Source organism: Pinus tabuliformis, chromosome 1_1 (assembly GCF_031772625.1).
Source record: "Pinus tabuliformis cultivar Carrire ecotype Pingquan chromosome 1_1, CPIR1, whole genome shotgun sequence".
Taxonomy (NCBI): Eukaryota; Viridiplantae; Streptophyta; class Pinopsida; order Pinales; family Pinaceae; genus Pinus; species Pinus tabuliformis.
The window spans coordinates 996,761,023-996,781,645 of NC_142297.1; the positions used below are offsets into that span (position 1 = coordinate 996,761,023).

General features: G+C 38.4%; 1 protein-coding gene across 2 annotated transcripts in view; it reads left to right on the forward strand.

Moving 5' to 3' along the window:
- TRM11 (tRNA modification 11 protein) overlaps positions 1-20,623 on the forward strand; it is a 257,824-nt gene that overhangs the window by 21,059 nt on the left and 216,142 nt on the right. For both annotated transcript variants that reach the window (XM_089393088.1, XM_089393089.1), the window contains exon 2: positions 13,555-13,766. In XM_089393088.1, coding sequence (XP_089249214.1) covers positions 13,555-13,766 — 212 coding nt within the window. The remainder of the gene's footprint in view (positions 1-13,554; positions 13,767-20,623) is intronic.

Genomic DNA, 20,623 nt, shown 5'->3' on the forward strand with positions numbered 1-20,623 from the left:
GTCTTTGAATTCATTAGACTCATATTCGGTCCCATTATCAGTCCTCAGAATTTTGATCTTCTTCCCTATTTGATTCTTGACCAAGGCTTTGAAGGAGAGTAACCATTTGAATACTTCATTCTTCTCTAAGAAATAGATCCATGTCTTGCGAGAGAAGTCATCCACAAAAATAACATAATACAAATATCCACCCAAAAATGTCACGGGCAACATACCTGATAGATCATAATGGAACAATTGAAGATTATCAGTGGTTTGAGTCTCGTTTGAGGGGAATGGTCCCCTTGTATGTTTTCCAGCTTCACATCCCTGACAAACACCTTCATGATTCAAGTTGAATTCGGGCATCCTTGTGACCATCTTCCTTACATCGGGTAAGGCTTTGAAATGAAGGTGAGCAAATCTTTGGTGCCATAATTCGGATTGAAGAGAGGTGTCACAAATCATTGCTCCCAATAGACTTCCTCCAACCTGATAAAGACCTTCAACCCTGAATCCTAGAGTGAATGCATCTCTTGGATTCCTTTGCCAAAGACGAACCTTCCCATCAATGAATGACACCTTAAAACCTTTGTCTTCCATCGCAGAAATAGAAACCAAGTTCTTTTTCAAGTCAGGTACATATAACACTTCTTGTAGGTGAAGGGTTTGACCTTGATTTAAGTGAAGAGTAATGGTCCCAATTCCTTTCACGGGATAAGTGGCATTATCCCCAAGTATAATCTCCATATTTGTCTTCTTTTCAACCAAGTTAGAGAGAGCTTCTTTGTACCCAATGAAGTGCCTTGAGGCACCACTATCAATCAACCAATGGAGGAGAGGCGGTGGAGAGGGCAGAAGTAAGATAAAATTCTTTTTGCTTTACAACATTAACTTCATCATACCTGGAGTTTCTTGACTTCTTGGGAGGACGACCACCTCCATTTCGAGCAACATGAGCATTCCTCTTTCCTTTGTTATTGAACCTGTTGTTCCTTTGATTGCCATTGCCCTTGAAGTTGTTGTTGTTATTGTTGTCATCATCTCTTGGAGTATCCTTCTTGTGAGGACACTCTCTAGCGAAGTGGCCAAACCTGTTACAATTGAAGCACCTTCCTTTTCTTCCTTCTTTGAATCCCGACTTGAACCCTTGTCCTTGATTCCTTGGACCAACATTGTTCCTTCTCTTAGAATGAGCAGAGAAGGCAGTAGGATTGTTTCCATTTGAGGGCTTGTCTCTTTCCATCATCCTTATTTCTTCTTGAGTGCATCTGGCCAATAGTTCATCAAATCCCGAAATCCTGTCATTGTTGAGAATGGTAGTGTTGAACACATCCCAATCTCTTGTAAGGCCCCCAAGTGCAATAAGAGAGAGTTCCCGGTCACCAGTGACTTCACCAATAGATAGGAGATCATTCTTGATCTCGGTAATCCTCATGAAGTAGGATTGGATGGATTCTCCTCTATCCATCTTGATATCTTTCAGCTTGTTCTTGAGAAAGAGAATTTGATTTGCATTGTTCACTTTGAACATCCCAACCAACTTTTCATACATCTCCTTAGATGTTTCCAAATTAGAAATATATGCAACCAAAGGCTTATGAATGGAATCAACAATAATCTTCTTAGCTTTTACCTCACCTTTCTTGTACTTGGTTTGTGCAGCAATGAATGCATTTGAAGGAGGCTCTGCTATTCTTCCTTTGACATAGTCCATGGCATCATTCTCTTCCAAAGTCAAATCCAAAGTCATCTTCCATGCATGATAGTCGGACTTGTCCTTAAGCTTGTCCTCGGATTTGAAGAAAGATGTAGTCGTCATTGGGACTAGTTCCAAGTCCTTGTCCAACAACTTCTCTTAGTGATTGCTTTGCTTCACTCTTGCTTGGGCTTTGTCTTCACCTCAACTCTGATTCCATGTTAATTTTTGATAACAATGGTATGTTCTATGCTTAAGCACAATTTACTTCAATGTTCCTTTAGCAGCCCAATGACAATTTCCAATTATATCTAGTAGCAATCACATTAACTTATAAACATTGATAGTAAATGCAGATAGAACATAAAATCATATGCAGAAAACAAGCCAAGACAAGAGGACACAAGATGTGGCGGATGCCAGGGACAAACCCCAATGTGGGGAAACCCTTTGATCAAATCTTCTTATTATTCTTCAATAGTTCAGCAGAGAGAGAGAGTACAATATTATAAGTACAAGCCTAAAACAAATCTGCCAAATCAACAGTCAAACCAGCAGTCAATGCAACCCTAACCAGTGTTGAAGGAAATGTAACTAGGTTCAATCTTCATAAATGTACTTTTGATATTTGTATTTATTGAAGAAAAGAAATATTATTTTTATAATATATGTTAATGAGTTTCTTGCTCATTGAAATAGGTCTAGCACATGTTATAGTGCTATAGGTAAGTCAAAGAGTCAAAAGAGTTATGTTGAAGACCTTAAGGGCATGTTACTATAGGTATACTTATGTATTAGAGTCAAAGAAGACACCTCCAAGCAAAGTCAAGTCTTCTCCAAGCAATGGCACCATCAAAAGAAGCAATCCGAAATAAATAGAGCAAGTTGGCCTGCAATCTTCAAGTCAGCCTTCAAGTCGGCCTAAAGGAGGGACAAACCTCTATATATAGAGGCTATCCACTCCTCCAACGTCAAGTACACTCACCTCTGAAATCAGCGAAGGTAGAAGACTGAAAAGGAGAGAAGAAAACGCAAGTCCAAGGAGCCTCTAGTGCAACGAAGAAGGAGAAGTCATCACCGAGGGTTAAGGACTGTTTCTAGGGTAAAATACAGTCACACATGCGAGAATGGAAGGGTCTTCCTGCGGTCAGAACAACAACAACTCACAATCAATATATCTCATCATTTGCGCTAGAAACATAGGCCTAAAGGGCCTCCCACTCAAGCGAAGAAACAAGGAAGAAAAGCGAAGTTAATAGGGCTGTTCTAAAGCCTATTACAGTCACACGTGCGAGGAGAAGGAGGTTGTCTCTGTTGTCATAACAACCCTCCCATTACAGTCATACAAGTTCATTGGTTGGTGAAGAAGAGGAAGACATGATCCCATGTGAAAGGGTCTCATCAAAGATCAAGGATAAGTGTCTCTTCTAGAGCAAGTGCAACAAGATCTAACAACAGTTGGAAGGAGGACGAAGTGCCGGGGAACGAAGTGCCGAAAGAAGGAAGACTAAGTGTCGGGGAACAAAGTGCAGAAAGGAGAAAGGACTTGACTTGTGCTTGGAGGACATTCTAGTCAAGGGTCTAGGGTTTGGCATTTATCAATAGAAGCTTCAATAAGAGAAACTTACTAAAGGGTTTTCCTCTCAAGAGAAGAGAGGTTTTGGCCCTGGCAGAGAGCCAACATCTTGTGTTCTTGTTCTTATGTTTTTGGTAGCAGTTTGATGAAGTACACGCACATGCATTAATAAGAAGAATAAGAAAATTAAGCTAACAAGAAAAAGTAAAAAGACTCCACAAATTGCTATCAAGTCAAGAAGAATCATACTTACACCTAATTGCCCTTGATTCTTCAACAACCATAAAGTTAGTGGTGGTCAAAGTTGTCCCAAAATGTCCTCCAAACAACAGTGCAATTTGGTCTTCTAAGAGAGTCAAATCAGCCCAAAATAATTCAGTCAAACCCAGTGAAAGGAGAGAGAAACATTGCTGTAATTTTTTGCATCAAATCTGAATTCAACGCTGGTCAACCTGTCCCAACTCCTCGATTTTTGTGCCAATAAATGCGGCCTAGAAAAATTAGAATTCTGGCCCAAAAACCGAGGTCAACACTGGTCAAATCCCCCTTGGTCAATGCTCTGAAACTTCGACCTGTTTTGCCCTAGAAAAACTCGGCCTCCTGCCACACGTGCGAAGAAGAGAAGCTGCCTCCAATAGCTGTACGAACCAAATAAGAGAAGAGAGAGATGATGTGATGTGTGATGAGTGAATGTCCAAATGAGGGAAGGGTCACTCCTATTTATACAATTCGTTGAGGGTGAGGAGACCCATCTATTGGGCTTCATGAGCCTACATTTGACTGAGGTTGACCTTGACAATTTTGTCCATAAGAAGAATAAATTCATAATTCCATTTCTGCTTGTCAGAATGAGATGATCTTTATATCAACATTGTATTCTTCGAAAGCGGAATCCAATGCAATAATCATCTCCATCGTATGAACTGTCCTAAGGTGGAAGTTGGCTCTAGTTGCCAATTTTAACAGAATAAATCTTAGAAGTTCTCAATGGGGACTTTGACCTAAAACATCATGACCCAAGCATGAAAGCCATGCTTTAATAAGTCATAATAATAATAATAATTCTTTTCTTTATTCTTTTAACAAGTACATTACATGATGACTCAAATACATTAAATGAAGACTGAACCTAGTTACATTTTCCAACACTCTCTTAACTAGGGAGGTATTCATCATATACAAGTACAAGGAAGATCTCAACTGTATGAACCATGAAGAACTTTAGGCACCGCAATGCCCTGGACTAGATTCCTGACCAGGGCAATCTATCCATTGGTCTCAACAATTTAGGCACCAGAATGCCACATACTAGATTCCTGATCACGACAATCTATCCGGGTGGGACTAAGATGGACTCAAGCTTTCAGCCTCTCTAGGTACCATCAGGCTTACTTGCTAACCATCAACCCAGGGACCTAGGTGTGTATCCATGGTTAGAGCTCTATGACCCATGCCACCCTCCCTACTTCGGGACCTAAACATCAACACAGAGTGTCGGCCAAATGTCCTCCTAGGCAATGCTTCACTCACAAAGCCTCAACACTCCTTGATCCATCATATCAAGGATGACCAATCTCTCCCAATCAAAATCAAACTGATTGGTAACCAACATGCTATCAATACCTTTGAGAGATTCACCTGTACAAACACAACCCCAATCAATAATATACTTTCACATATTCATAAACAAACATAAACCTTCAGGGTCTTTTAGACAACAGATGTTGCTTCTCATCATAGTAGGACTATCAACCAAATCTTTGATAGAAGATTCCTTAATCATACACTTTCCTATTTCTCATGCAGCAACATATCCTTCATTATCCAATCAAAACTATGCTCTCGCTCTCAACCAGGGAGATTTCCTTTATCCAGGCTCCCTCTTAACTCAGGGAGGTCTGTTCTTTTCGTCACTGGAGAATCTTTTGTGGCTTCCGACCATTTTCATCAGAGTTATCATCATCCGCATCATGCTTATCACATCAATGAACATCTTCACCATATTGAAGATTGTGTACCTGCACAACTTAAGTAGCATGTACAACCAAATCTATAGAAGCATGAAGTTAGCCATATCAGAGTTACGGAAACATTTCAACCTTACATATATCAGATACCTAAACTTAAACAAGAGACACATACTCTTTAACATCTTGCTAGGGACTTTGTCATAAACCCTAGACTACTTCATAACAACTTTCATTCCATCTAGGGTTTTAATGTTTCTTTCAAAGGTGTGACATACCCTACTATAACATATAGCAAATCCTAGAAACAATTTAAACAAATATAGATTTACAAGGCATCTAACAACTTTCAGAATTCATATGTTAGACTTTCCACTAAGGATTTATACAAATCCTAGATTTCATACAAAAGAAACAACCAAAGCCAATTACAGCTTAGTTGCAAACCCTAGATTTTTCAATCAAACATCAATCCCAACTAAAAATCAGATTTCAACAATCTTCCCCAAATCGTATTATCATCATACATTAGAGATTTTCACCTCTACTAAGGTTTAACTCAAAAACCCTAGAATTTCACAAATACTATCATCCTAGAGAAACAAACTTTGACTAGGGCTTTAGTTCCAAACCCTAGGATTCATGACCACCGACAAACAGGTCAATTGATACATCTAGGACTTTATCATCAAGCATTGGCATTTCATATACTGTGTTAGTCAAACCCAACTTCACAAATATCAACAAACTAGGGTTTGATCAGACAAACACACACATACCAAGGAAATCGTTCCTAAGACATTATAAGGGTTTTGCTTACACATTCTACTGAACCCTAATGAGTTAGAGTTTCAATATAAGAACATAGCAAACCCAAAATTACCAATATTCCAAAGGTTCGGGATTTTAGACTTTATCATTCAACCCTAACAAGTTAGGTTTTCTTGATCATACCAAAATCCTAAACACGACATCATCAATAAAACTTCAAATAACATTTCTCAATATCCCTAAGCAGTTTAGGGTTTCAGACATTTAGATTAGCATACCCTTAGGTTAAGGTTTTTCAGAGAACTTGTCTAGGGCTTTATAAAATCAGTTAAGAATAGGAGTGGGGTAGATTTATCAAGTGATGAATCTTCCAAGGTAAGAATCAATATGATTCAATATAGCTAGTCACAACAATGTTAGTAATAGATTGTCAAATGAATAAACATTTATTATAAATAAATCAATGTTTTAAAGGATACCTTTGTTCTTTGACAAACCTTGTCTTGAGAGGTCCTCCTTCATACTCCTTGAGAATACAATAGATGCTTTCCTAATCAAGACAATAGAGGGAGAATGATGATTAGTATTTAATATAATCAAAACTAAATGAGTACATGAAACCAAAAAACTGAAAGGAAATGAGATACTTATCTTTGGGAGTTGTTGGGGGCTCCCTCCAAAGCTTGAGGGATACCTATAAACTTATAAAACAAAAGAGAAGTCTTTTCCAAAAACATGTTAAAACCTATAAATTCTAAAACATCAAAAATATAAAATAAGATATCTAAGGCTACAAGCAAAGGACTTAGTAGTGTAAGTCCCTTATGTCAGATTCTTTGGGTTTGACTTTCTTTAGGTCTTCTTCTTCAACAACATTGGCTTGATCTCTTTCTCTCTTCTTGTTTCTTGGATTGTCGGGACAGTCGCTCTTGTAGTGACCCTTCTTATGACATTGATAACATTCTACTTTGGACATGTCTACTTTCTTCCTTGGTCCTTTCGACTTCTTTCCTTTGTATTGAGCAGTGTAGGCATTTGATACTCCTTCAAGATTGACAACTAGAGAGATCCTCAATTCTTCTTGACTGCAGGCAGTCCATAGTTCTTCAAAAGTGGGAGCTTCCTTCCAGCTGCTAAGTCCTGCAACAAATGCACCCCATGTAGGTGGCAATCCTAATAGGGTAGTGATCATGAGTTCTTTGTCTGGAACAATTTCATCAATGGCCAAAATATCATCTCTGATTCTTGCTATCTTCACAAAGGAGGAGGCCACTGTATCTTCTTTAGTGTGGTCCTTAGTTCATTCTTCAAGTTTGCCACTTGACCAATGTTCTAAATAGTGAATAACTTTGACAAGGCTTCATACATTTCCTGAGCATGATTGATGTTGGCTATAAATGGGAAAAGATTGTCCTTTATTCATTCTACCTTTAGAGTCACGGCCACCAATTCTAATTCTCTGAAATTTACTTTGTCAGCATCACTTGAGTCATCTGTAGGTTTCTTAACTTTTCCTTTGACTAAGTCAAGTACTTTGTTCTTTTCAAGGATGAGGTCAATCCTCTTCTTCCAAGATAATATTTGAGGCTCCTTCAAGTTTGTTCTCTCCCTTGATTGTGTTAGACATCTTCCTTGAATATAGTAGACTCCTTCCCTAAGATAATCCCTTTGAATGGTTCCTTGATCAGGTGCTTGAGACTGCCTTTTTCTTCTTTTTTCACCAAAGCTCTGATACCATGTTAGAAAATCAGAAAGGCAGAAAGCTTTTCTTATTCTTGATAATTACTTGTGATGTTCTTGATTTGTTATTACAATTCTTTATATCTTCTTTCTTTTAGTTCATCAAGCAATTACCAAAGCAATAACACATAAAACAATGGACACCAGATATAGGCTCACAACCATGGAAAAACCCAGTCAATAATTCTTCCTTCAATAGTTTTCCGGAGATATTCCAAGACTCTTGACCTTGACACAAACTTTCCTCCACACCAAGTTAGGCTTCTTCCTTACTTGCAGATGATCCTTCTTGACCTAGAAACAATAGCAGTAATGACAACACTTTCTTCGACCCAACATCTTCAACCTTGCCTTAGAGACTTCGATCTTCACTGAAAGACTTCGATCTTTACTCAGAACCTTCGATCTTGGCCCAATACAGCTTCTTGAGGTGGCAGTGTCACACGACAACTGGCTACGACATCATCACGACACTGGCTACGACATCATACGACAAATGGCTATGATATCAACAAGAGAACTTCGATCTTCTAAACTAGGGCATGAGAGAGAGAGAGATAGTTGCACCAAAGGTTCGATTTTCCCTTTTTCCGATTTCTAGACCAAACTCGCACTTCCTTCTCCTCCTTTTATTTTGCACTTCTTCCGGCTTCGAGAGATCGAACTTGTTTGTGAGAGAGTGTGCTTCAAATGGAATTCAAATGGCTTCATTTATAGCCCTTTGGTGAGATCGAATAGCCTCCTTTGAAACCGACCGGATCATCTTAAAGTCGACTTGGTGTGGAAACAACAAAATTCATATTTGACTCAATACTTAACCTTTTTACATGATTCAAAAGCCCAAGAAGTGTCTCTTTAAAAGTACAATGACTCTATTGGCTCAAAATAAATCCTATCTCAATGGGGACTTTGACCTAAAAATGATGACCCAAGCATGAAACCCATGCTTTAATAAGTCATAATAATAATAATAAAATGTCATGTCCCTTCTCAAATACATTTGTAACAAGGTGTTGCTACACAATTTTGAACAATTTTGGCTAAGGAAAAGAACCCAACATTTTTGAATTAGGGACTTAGGAGGAAATTCGACTTTATTTGGCTGCTAGTGGAATGTGGGGGCCACGCACATGTGAATTCAAACTAGGCCATTTGAATGGCTTGGAGGGAATTCAAATAGCTGGAGGGAATTCAAATAGCTGGACGGAGGGGCCCACATGAGGCAAGGAAGGCCCAAGGAGATAAAAGGAGGAGGAAGCTCTCATTTGGATTGATTCTTATACCTTGCAAATCGAAATTACTTGATTGTTCGCTTTGCTGTTTAGCTGAGTCAACCGACTGTTTAGCCACGAATCTCTCAAGCGGGAGATTCAACCTTTCCTTTGGGGGACCTTTCGTGCCCGCCCTAGGGAGGCAGTTCCATAAGCATTTCAGGAGATCCGGGAGTGTGTTACAACACTACCATTCAGCCACATACAGGGAGTGCGTATTTTTGGGCTATCTGGAGAATACGCAGGAGGAGTTGGAGCCACCATTGATCAACCATTTGCCGGGAGAGTTAGAGGATTGGGAGAGCAGTAGTAGGCCAACATTTCTTGAGAGTTTTGGAGCCAACATCCCAGTAATTCGAATTACTGGGCTTGGGGACAGCGCAGAGGGCCAGTCCAACATTTTCGTGGGGCTTAGGAGCAGGTGCTACAGGCCGGAAGCCCATCCGGGAAGTCAGGGGATTTGTAGTAGGGGTCAGCCCAACACTTTGGGACATTTTCCGAGAGGATTTACAGGCAGATTCCAGCAGGCCGAGTTTTGCAGTTGCAGCTGAAGTTGGGCTCCTTGGGGGTCGAATTTCAGAAGTCTAAACTAGCTAAATTCCTTCGTGGGTTTTTCTGGGTTTAGGCCAAGGAGTCCGGGGCTCAAATCTTATAATTTTTTGAGCATAGGAAGTGGACTTTCCAGCCATTCGAACTTAGCAAAAAAGGCAGTTTTCTGGGCAGCGCAATGCAGATTGGTGCAGTAGTTGGAGCAGTCATCGGTTCAGCCATTTCTCACCTGGGTTTGGTCATGCTTGTCCATTGAGACAAGCCTAGGTGCACCATTCTATTATCCATTGTATTTTGCCCTCAAAGAAGTAATAAAATGGCTCAACAGTCCCTTATTTCTAGCATTTCCATGGGTGTTTAATGTGTATTTCGTTTTTATATTTTGCTGAACATATTATTTGCTTTATATCACTTGTATTCCTATTTAGGAACATTACATAAAAATTCTTTTCTTTATTCTTTTGACAAGTACATTACATGATGACTCAAATACATTAAATGAAGACCGAACCTAGTTACATTTTCCAACACACTTTGTCTTTAATTTTCTTTGATTTTGTTTTCACCTCTTGAATAGATGTTATATGCTAACTTAAAGACATCTAATTGCAGTGAGTCAAGTCTCTTTGGAACCTGAGTAATGGCTGCCTTATGTTTACAACCCATAGATGCTTCACTGCTAAAACCACCAACTCTGTGAATGTGAAGGGGGTTTGTACTATAACCCAGGCCCTCTATTGTGTTTAACAAACTGAGAAAAGACAATTGAATCCTAGAAATCTTCAAATTATTGATTTCAAATCCCTTGGTGATTTTGAACTGGTGATAGGGTCCCATATTTGTTATAGAACACTAGAGCAGATTAAAGACAAGAGCACACCAAAAGATGGTGGCCGTAGAGTGTGAATTCCAACCGTAATTCTCCACATAAATCGACAGAATTGACCAATTTTTGAATTGTTTAAAACTCCTGTCTCCCAGCGAGAGACTCACACTAATTTTCTTGTACCACTTCCAACCAGAATTCACCACAATGACAGACATGACATTCCCATATACAGACCATAGCACATGCCAATCACTAAATAAAGCACTGGAGTCACTACACAAAGGTCCTCTATATGTTATCTGAATAAAATTCACCATTTTTTCACACCAAACTTTCCAGTATGCAAACCCGATTAAGAACCGATCACCAACTTGGAATGAATGCTCTCGATGCTTTAGTTGGATCAAGATTTGACGCAGAGGATAATTGGGTAACTCTCACTGGCTACCACTAAATCCTTTCCTTGGGTCGTAAGGAAAATGCTCCCCTGCCCTCCAAAAATCACTGCTTATAGAGAGAACTTGCCAATTGTTGGAGTGTTTACCACTCCTCCCCGGTTACATTATGATTTGCTCATGGTAATCATGGTAATATTTATCCCTTTTTAATTAATATTATTAAAATTGAGCAAAATTCCTTAGTGACTCCCATGCTCACAAAATTGGGGATAGTACAATAGATCCTTACTTAATAGTGCTGACTTGAGGCAAATTTGCATGGATTCCAAGGCATAATTAGTTGTTAAAGTGTAAATGAGCATTTTAACTGGCTGTTATGATTTATTTTACACATATTTTACTTATGATTTTGACATAACAAGAAGTCATTTTTCCAGTTTCGAAGAGTCTTTCGTTTTCCAAGATTAAATTTTATTCCTAGATTGCAAAGGGATTTCCCGCTTGAGGCTAGCAAGCAATACTCAGAAGTGCAAAGGGGTTGTGTAGGGTGACATTGGCACTTTCCTTAGTTACCTTTTAATTGGGTGGTTTTGAGAGCTAACTTGTCCTTTTCCCAGTGTATAAGCTAGTCACAGGGGTTGATTAAGATCTACACAAATACACACACTGGACAAAGGACATGTTAGTTCTCAATACACACACGCATGCACGCTCGACAAAGGACACGTTAGCTCTCAATACACACACATGCGCGCACACTGGAGAAAGAACATGTTAACTCTCAAACCCACTATATATATGTTTGTTCTCAATATGTGTGTGTGTGTGTGTGTATTGGTGCTTTCCCTAGTTACCTTTTAATGGGTGGTTTTGAGAGTTAACATGTCCTTTTTCCAGTGTATAGGTTGGTCATAGGGGTTGATTAAGGACATATATATGTATGTATGTGTGTATGGATATGATAATAATAATAATTGTTTTGCCGATAGGTGCTCTACAAGCCAACATGGGGGAGATGTTGTCCAGTAAAGGTACATTTAAAAATAATAAAATAATGCTTAAATTAACAAATTAAAAAATAATAGTAACAAAAAAATCTTTCAATGTCGACCATAAATGAAATACTTCAATTTCTACCTTAATCATACATCAACTTTATATAGAGAGATAGAGTAATTGAAAGTAAACTGGCATAGATCCATGTTAATCCCGATCTATTAAGCGCCAAGAGGGATCAAATTTGTTGAGGTGCAAAACTCTTTTAGTGTGCAAAATTTGAAGAAAGGTTTGCACCCTCGAGAGATTTGATCCCTTTCGACCCTTGATAGATCTGGTGTTGATATGGATCTATGTTGGTTATATATATATATATATATATATATATACACACTATGTGTCAACTCCATGTTAAGCATGGAAGGAATTACACATCTCCTTCATCCTGAGCAATACACTAACCAACATAGATCCATGTTAATCTTGGATGTATCAAGCACCGAGAGGGATTAGGTCCCTTGAGGTGCAAACCTTTTTTAGAGCGCAAAACCTGAAGAAAGGTTTGCACCTCAAGATATTTTATCCCTCTTGGTGTGTGATAGATTTGTGTTAACATGGATCTATGCTGGTTTAAAAACATACAGTTTTGATTTGCATCTTGAAAAATCTCAGAATGTTTCTTCTATACATATATTTATATACACACTATGTGTCAACTCCATGTTAGGCATGAAATGAATTACACATTTCCTTCATCCCGAGCAATATACTAACCAGCGTAGATCCATGTTAATCCCTGATGTATCAAGTGCCGAGATGGATTAGATCCTTTGAGGTGCAAACCTTTTTTAGAGCACAAAACTGAAGAAAGGTTTGCACCTCGAGATATTTGATCCCTCTTGGCACATGGTACATGGATCTATATGCTGGTTTAAAAACATACAGTTTCGATTTGCATCTTGAAAAATCTCAGAATGTTTATTTCATGTGCAAAATATATTTTGGGGTTTGACTAAATGGGGGACAGCCATGAAATGCATGCCAAAAACACTTTTTGGCATACACGAATCACATTTTGTCCACATTGTTTTCTGCAAAGTATAGTTTTTGGATAACAACACTGATACATAGAATTTTTAGGATACTTGAGGAAGAGGACAATTTAATTTCCTTCCCCTAAATATTATGCTTGAAGTCTTGTTACGTCGATAGGCGTAGTCTATTTTGTAATAGGTCTTCTAGAATTTCCATTCTTTAAAATATAAAAATTTATCGATGGTCTAGATTTAATAATATAAGAATATTCATAGTTGTATACATGATTCAGTGGAGGAAATCATGGGTTTCCCAACCGTTTTTCAGTTTCTGACCTCCACTCCTGTCTTGGTGTTACAAATTTGGAGCTTTACAAATGGCACATAAGTATTTTGATGGCTATCAGTGTTTTATATGGCTGTGCTAGTAGTAAGTGGATATATCATTGTATGCCGGTTTTTATTTTAAGTTAAAAACATATTCATTATTAGTTATTTTATAGCTGCCTGTCCACTTACAGATATTTCTTTCTATGCATTGATTTTTCTCTTTAATGCTACATAGAAAGGTATGGGGTAGTTACTCTCTTGCTTGACTGGGATGCAGATGGGACATTGATCTGATCATTTCATTTTGTCTTCAATCATTATATGCTTCAAAGGTTAGAAAGTTGAGTGATTGTGGCCTTTGCATTTAACTATTTTTGGAAAGCTTTGTTGTATATGATATTTTGGAAGTTTGCAGGTGTTCTTGTGAAGTGCATGCTTGAGTTATGGGGGCAGGGTTACTCTTATGATGAGTTAAAAACAGCAGTGCAAAGTTTTCTCCAGGAGCAGAAGTTACCATACTTGGGTGCAGAAAATACGTTCAGGATTCTAGTTGACACTTTTGGAAAGGTTCTCAGCTTTGAAGAACAAAAGGAACGTATTGAAAGCTTTAGCTATATCCCTTTTGAGGTATGTAAGTCAAACTGTTCTAGATTTTCGGGGTGAAGTTTATTCTGTTAATTAAGGAAATTTATAGCTTTCTATCATAAGTTACAATGACCTACAATACAGCCAAATATGTGGTCACATTGGATCAATTTTGGTTTTGGGATAAAACAAAAATTAAGCAATAAAGATGCAAGGCATCTTTGACATTTTAGTTTTTCCAGAATGATGTCATGTACATGGTCCAGATAAAGGAGGTTTCAGTTTGATTTAACAGGCTTGTGGATAGGACAGACACAGTAAGGGAAAGAGACTGATCACTTCAAAGTTTGAATGTAGGGAATTCATCCAAGCTTAAAGAGATGCATACATCTGAACCCTTTTGTTGGTATAGATGTTGATGTAAATAAACATGCAATAACATCTCACATTCTCCCAAATTTGCAATACTATAACATTGACAATGATCTCTATAGATGGAATGCTCACAGTATATTTTAAATCCTTTCTGAGAAACAAATCTTAATAGATGATGAAATTGAACAACCAAGAAGGATAATGCTACAATTCTCAGAAGAAACGGTTTGCAAGCAAATTGTTGCTGGAAGATAGCACATGCTTATTTTACAAACGAAGAAGGAACTAAGTGCCATCTGTGTGCTGAGAAGAATTGTACTCAAATCATCATTAGAGTTATAGTTCTCAAAAGCTGATTTTTTTTGCCTCTTCTGTTGGCAGCACTTTCAAGATATCCAGTTAGGCATCATACCTGTCTGCAAGACAAATTCAGAATATCAGAAGTTAAGATGTGTGCAGAAATCCAAGTGTCCATTCAATTCAAATGTCAAAGGTGAGGATAATGAGTTGATGGATGCAAACGGATCCTAACCATAGATCATGCCAATGTGGGGCCTAATATTTGGATTAGAAACTTCACTTTGAGATGAAGTCAGACAATTGTAAGCTAGACTGTGCATACGTTACCAGTATCCTTAATGGAGAGAGTTCTCTTATGAAGCAATAACTTCTTCATTCATGCATTAGTTTGCCAGTGCCTCTTTCACCAAGTAGCTCATTTTGAGTCTCTTTCATCAAGTAGCTCGTTCGGGTGTTAATTGCCTCTTTCATCAAGTAGCTCGTTTTGAGTGTTAATTGCCTCACAATGTGTTCAATGATAAAAAATACTTGAAAAGTAAAATGGCATGGAAAATTTATCCAGGAACTACCAATTGATTATGGTTTTGATCTGAAACTAAAACCTGCTTTGGAAGCAAACAAGCATTATTCCCTAATTTGGAATCCATACACTGATCGGCAAAGTAATTTTTCTCCCTCCCAGTAGATATCTTTGTGTATAAATTTCTGTTCTCTTTGACTTCTAATGCAAAAGAAATTTAACCTCTTTACTAGAGGTTTTCTGGATCTTAAAACTCGGTGAATTTTCAGCCTTAGTTCCATTGTAAAATACAAATAAAACAGAAGTAACAACGGACTATATTTCAACTCTTAACAACCCCAGTCCACTAGGAAATTAAAGAAAAAGATACCAATGTGTTCCTATAAGTTTCAGCCCTCAAGGGCAATCCTATCATGCATATAGCAAATCTGAAAATCACTTATGGAAGCTGTAAAAACAGCAGTAAATTTGATCCTATATTCTTAAATTATGATGTTAGATCACTTAACATAATCACCCTTAACTTATGTCCAATGAGCATATAGCTGTGGAAATTACAAACCATGAAGAATATAGATGGCTGAAAAAAATATGCAATTTATACAAATATTGGACAGTTGGAAACTTCATTGATATGCATAGAGATGTTCATGTAAATATCATAGCCTTATCACAAGGCCAGCTCTCCAAAACTCTAGCTAGGGAAAACCAAGGAAACCTTAGCTTACCCCAAGGAGATCCAACAAGCGTGTTCTCCAATGCAAGATGTCTCCTTCCTTCACTTCAACAAGTATAACCTAGGGTTTTATCTCAAAGCCCTAGTTTCCATGTCTCCAAGGGATGAAACTGTAACCTTGGTCTTTAGTATTCTCCAACAAGCCCCAAAAACCCTAGCGACTCTAAGGGAGAGAGAGAGAGAGTGCAATAGAAGTTTCAAGAGAGAGAGTACAATAGAAGTTTCAGGAGAGAGAGAGAGTACAATAAAAGTTTTGAAAGTGAGAGAGGAACGGAATGAACAATAAATGAATGATCATCATCTTTAATGTTTAGTGTTGACCATATACATCAAAGAATTAATCAACTGCCTATACAAAGTGGGATCCACAATTTTTGAATTCGAAGCACTCAACTTCTTTAGATTGGTGATACTAGGTGTAGTCATAGGCTTGCAGTCGGCCATCTTGAACCTCCTTAGAATATCAACTGCATATTTTCCTTGCCAGGGAAAATCTCTCCTGGTTGCTACCACACCTCCAATCCCACGAAGTAATGCATCATGCTGATGTCCTTCATCTTGAACTCCAAAGCCAAATCTTGTTTTCACATCTCAATGAGCTTCTTCAACCCTATGAGAAATAGGTTAGCAAGATAAAGTACCAAGATGAGTGGATCATCACCAACAGGTATGTAGTGTTGGATTTGTAGCTATGGTCGGTCTTCATATTGATGTACTTGTCAAAATTTTGTATTTATCAAAGAGAACAAAAATTTAAATTTTTGAAATTTAGTTTTGGCTCCCAAGTGTTCAAGTCATCCCTCCATCTCCTCAAGTTGGCTCAGCTAGCAATGACACTTGTTCGACCTCATAAGTGGCTATAAATAAGAGTCATTTGTCCTCCTCAAAGGTACAATTCGTCTGAGCATACATACATAATTCTAGGCATACAAATCAAGTATAGAAGCAGGTCAAAGAAGTCTCTTGAATATAAAATATCTCTATGAAATCTCTAGAAGTGACTTGTATCCTGTGCCTGAACCGAATTGATTCTTTAAAGGAGGTATGAAATTTGTAATAGATCACATGTGCAAGATCCGAACTTGTGGTGATCGGTGTGATAGAGATCCGAACCTAGTATAGAGGTCTGTGGTGACTCGTGTGACAGAGATCCGAACATAGTACAAAGGTCTGTTGTGATTGGCGTGATAGAGATCCAAACCTAATACAGAGGTTTGTGGTGATTGGTGTGATAGAGATCCGAACCTAGTATAGAGGTCTGTTGTGACATATGTTACAAAGATCTGAATCTTGCACATAGGTTTGAACTTGTGTGACAAAGATCTGAATCTATAACAGAGGTCTCAACTTGTGATTGACAGTTGTTAACGAGGGCTTAACTTGGACACTTGGTGAAGTTGGTTAGTTTGACCATAACTTGACTTTGATATCTCTTGTTGGATTGGTTCTCTAAGGAAAGAAGATTGTTGGGTTTTCCCCTTGTGGGTTTGCCCTGGCCACTGGCCTAATTTCTGGTGTCTCTTATCTATTGTGCACTGTGATCTCTACTTTCTTGTCATTGCTATTAGTTGAATTTCTGAAGTGTAATTATTTGATGAAGAAGAAAGATTAAAAGAAGCCCTAATAATTCACAAATAATTATCAATAGTTCAAAAATAGTACTTGTACACATTGTACTTGGTTTTTCAACATGTAGTGCAGGTTGGGATCTGTCTCACTCTTGGTGAAGCCCATACTCAACAAGTACCCATCAATTCTTGAGTACCATGGTCTAGGTACCTGCCTAAGTCCATATAAAGCGTTCTTCAAGTTGCACACATGCGAATCCCTCCTATGTATCTCAAAGCCTGAGGCTGCTTAATGTATTTTTCCTCCTCAATAACTCATTTAAGGTTGTCTTCACATCTATTTAATGTATGCTCCACCACATCTTTGAAGCAATATATATAACAACCCAAATAGAAGTATACTTGGTGATTGGAGCAAATGTCTCCTTGTAGTCCACTCCCTCTTTCTTCGAGAACCCTCTCATCACGAACCTCGCTCTATACTTGTGAAATTTTCACTGTTGCAACAACTGAAAATTATTGTCTTAACTGAATATTATTATGTGCAGTTTACTTTCTATTACGACAAAAAACAAATAAAATCACTACTGCAATTTTCACCAAAAATAAAATGCACTGTGGAAGCAAAACTGGAACTGAGAAAAATATAGAGCACACAAAATAAAAATGACACTAATGTTTTTGGACAAAAGTCCTCGGAAAAGCTCAATGTGGGAAAACCGGTGTAGCAGATGAGGGTTTATTTTATTATGCAGCAGTAAAAATTATGAGTATAATATCTGGATGCTTGACTGGCAATCCTTAACAAATATCTGGCCAAAATATCTATGGGGCAAATGCCTCAACTCCACAACTGATCTTGGCTCCAAAATCTGGCAAAATTGGCTACTCGAACTGCCCCTACGTGAGCCTTTGCGCAGACTCTACTCTCTCTGCCTTCAGAACTCGCTGAATCCTGTAGTTCTGCCTCTGGAAGTGACTTGCTAGCCCTTTTGGAAATTTCTCGGCCTCTAGCACCTGAATCACCTTGCTCCTTAGCTAAATTGAACTGCCTCATTGAGGCTTTTGTGCAGCCTCTGCGATGACCCATTGAATTACAGGGAATATAGGAATATTAGGATGCGTTTGAAGCATGCATATGATAGCTACATATGCATGCATCGCATGCAATGCACTAGTAAACATTCTAAATTTACTATAAATGTTCAATAACATGACACTCCTTCAGATAGAAGTTACACCCTTACCCATCAACACCCATATTGCTCATTGCATCATAATTAATAAGCAATACTCTAAATAATCTCAATAATATAAATCTAAACTATAAAGTAAATTTGGTTATAAATATAAATGTAAAATTATTAGTCAATTAGAAAGGTGGTTATATATATATATATATATATATTATACTAATAAATTATGTCAAATAACAAATTAAACAAACATGTAATACATAGTATGGGCCAAGGGCATTTATATATAAATAAATACTAATTTTAAAAATAAACCTAACGCACATGTCAACCTACCATACCATAAGCAAATGTCATAACACGTTAACAAAATGATTTGAGGTGTCACCGTATAGGGTAGCGACGGATTCAACTGGTAAAGAAGTGGTGACCGTGAAGGAGTGAATATAGAGAGGCAGAAGGGAACACGAAGGAGGGGAGAGGAAAATTCTTTTGGAGGGGGAGTTTTGTTTTGGTCTTTCACAGATAGAGGAGAAATACCAAGAAATTCACAGACAGAGGACGATTGAGCCCTGGTTGTTCTTGGAACTTTGGGCACGAGGGCCAAAAGATTTCTATTTTGAAGTCTTTTGGGTCTGGGAACCAGATAGGTTGATCCTAGATTGGCTGGGAGGAAAAGGGGTGGTTTGGTAGCATGAGCGGGAGCAACAACAACAACAACAACAACAACCCAAAAATGCCTTCAAATGACATTTCCAAGTAAGTACTTGTAATGGAATTGTTAAATTTAGTTCTTTGGTTAAATTCTAAAATTTGGGCATTAAATTTTGATGTTAATTGTTAAATCTGAGTTTTTATGGTTAAATCTCAAAATAGGGTTCTACACCCTCCAGTGGAATAACTCGGCCTCTTTGTTGCTACCTCTCTGGAACTGGAAAGATCCTTTGGAATCTCTCTGCCGCTGTTCCTCAACCTTTGCTACTCCATCTTTGGCGTGAATTCTTCCCTGCGCTAAACCTTTGCTCTCTGGGAAATTCAATGTACCCTGATCTCCCTCGTCTTTGATGTGTCTTCTCCATCCCCATCGACCCGCTCTTATAATCTCTCTTTGGTGAACCAATGACAATGATTAGATCTCCATCAATGACTAAGATCATCTCAAGCTCAATCCGTGTGAGTTTCTAGAGCATTCTCACCTTTCCTTAATTAATTGCGATTAATTAACCAATTTTCCTAAGTTAGAGAGGAAAAATTTAAATGATGGCAAACTAATTTAATTAAGGCATTTCGCAAGCTAATCTCACGAAGCCTTTTTTGGATTTTGGATATCTTCTGTTCTTAGCCTCTCTGGCACAAATCGAGACTAGAACACTTGTCTGATGCTACAAAAACTAACACTCCCTCTTAGCAAGGAAGGTGTTCTACTGTCTTCACCTGTAACATCTTCCCTCACGCTGTTGATGTCTGACATCTGTAACATCCTGTCACTGTCCATCAAGCCACTGCGCATACTCTGATTCATCTGCTAACCCTGTAGTTGAAACATTCTGCATCTGCGCTGTTGCTGACATCTGCATTGTGCCACTTTGCACTGCTGCCAACACTGCTCTGCACTGCAACTGATCTCATGCTGCTGTTGTTGCTGATGCAACTACTGTAACAGAAAACTGATCTATAGACCTCATCTCACACTGTTGATGCTTCTGTGCTACCACTGTGCTGCTGCAACCACCACAACTGTGTGTTTTGATGTGTTGACCTCTCAGAATCTGAAGTGTTGACCTTCCATAGGGCTACTTCCCCTGAAGCTAGACTCCCTTTGAGTCTTGATCTCCCACTAGGAAATCAATTTTCTTCCAGCAAAGCCTCTCTACAACAACTCGCATTTTTGTCTGCATGCCGAACTGGATTTCATAGTTCTGCTGCGGGAAAAAATCAATCTTGTCTCTAGAAAACTTTTTTGGTAGTAACTCTACCTCTTGCTGCTCACTGAAGCTACTTGCCTTCCTCCAGATCACCTCTTGGCACTGGTGCACAATCTGTAGCCTGTGCAACACGGACTGGTTGACTGTTTCTGGTTGGAACTGTGCCTTGCTCTCTACAACTAACCAATTCGCACTGCTTCCCTCGACTTCATCTACTGGAATTAACTCGGCCTCCTTTCCTTTTTTGGAACTCTGGAAACCTCTCTGGCTGGAACTGCG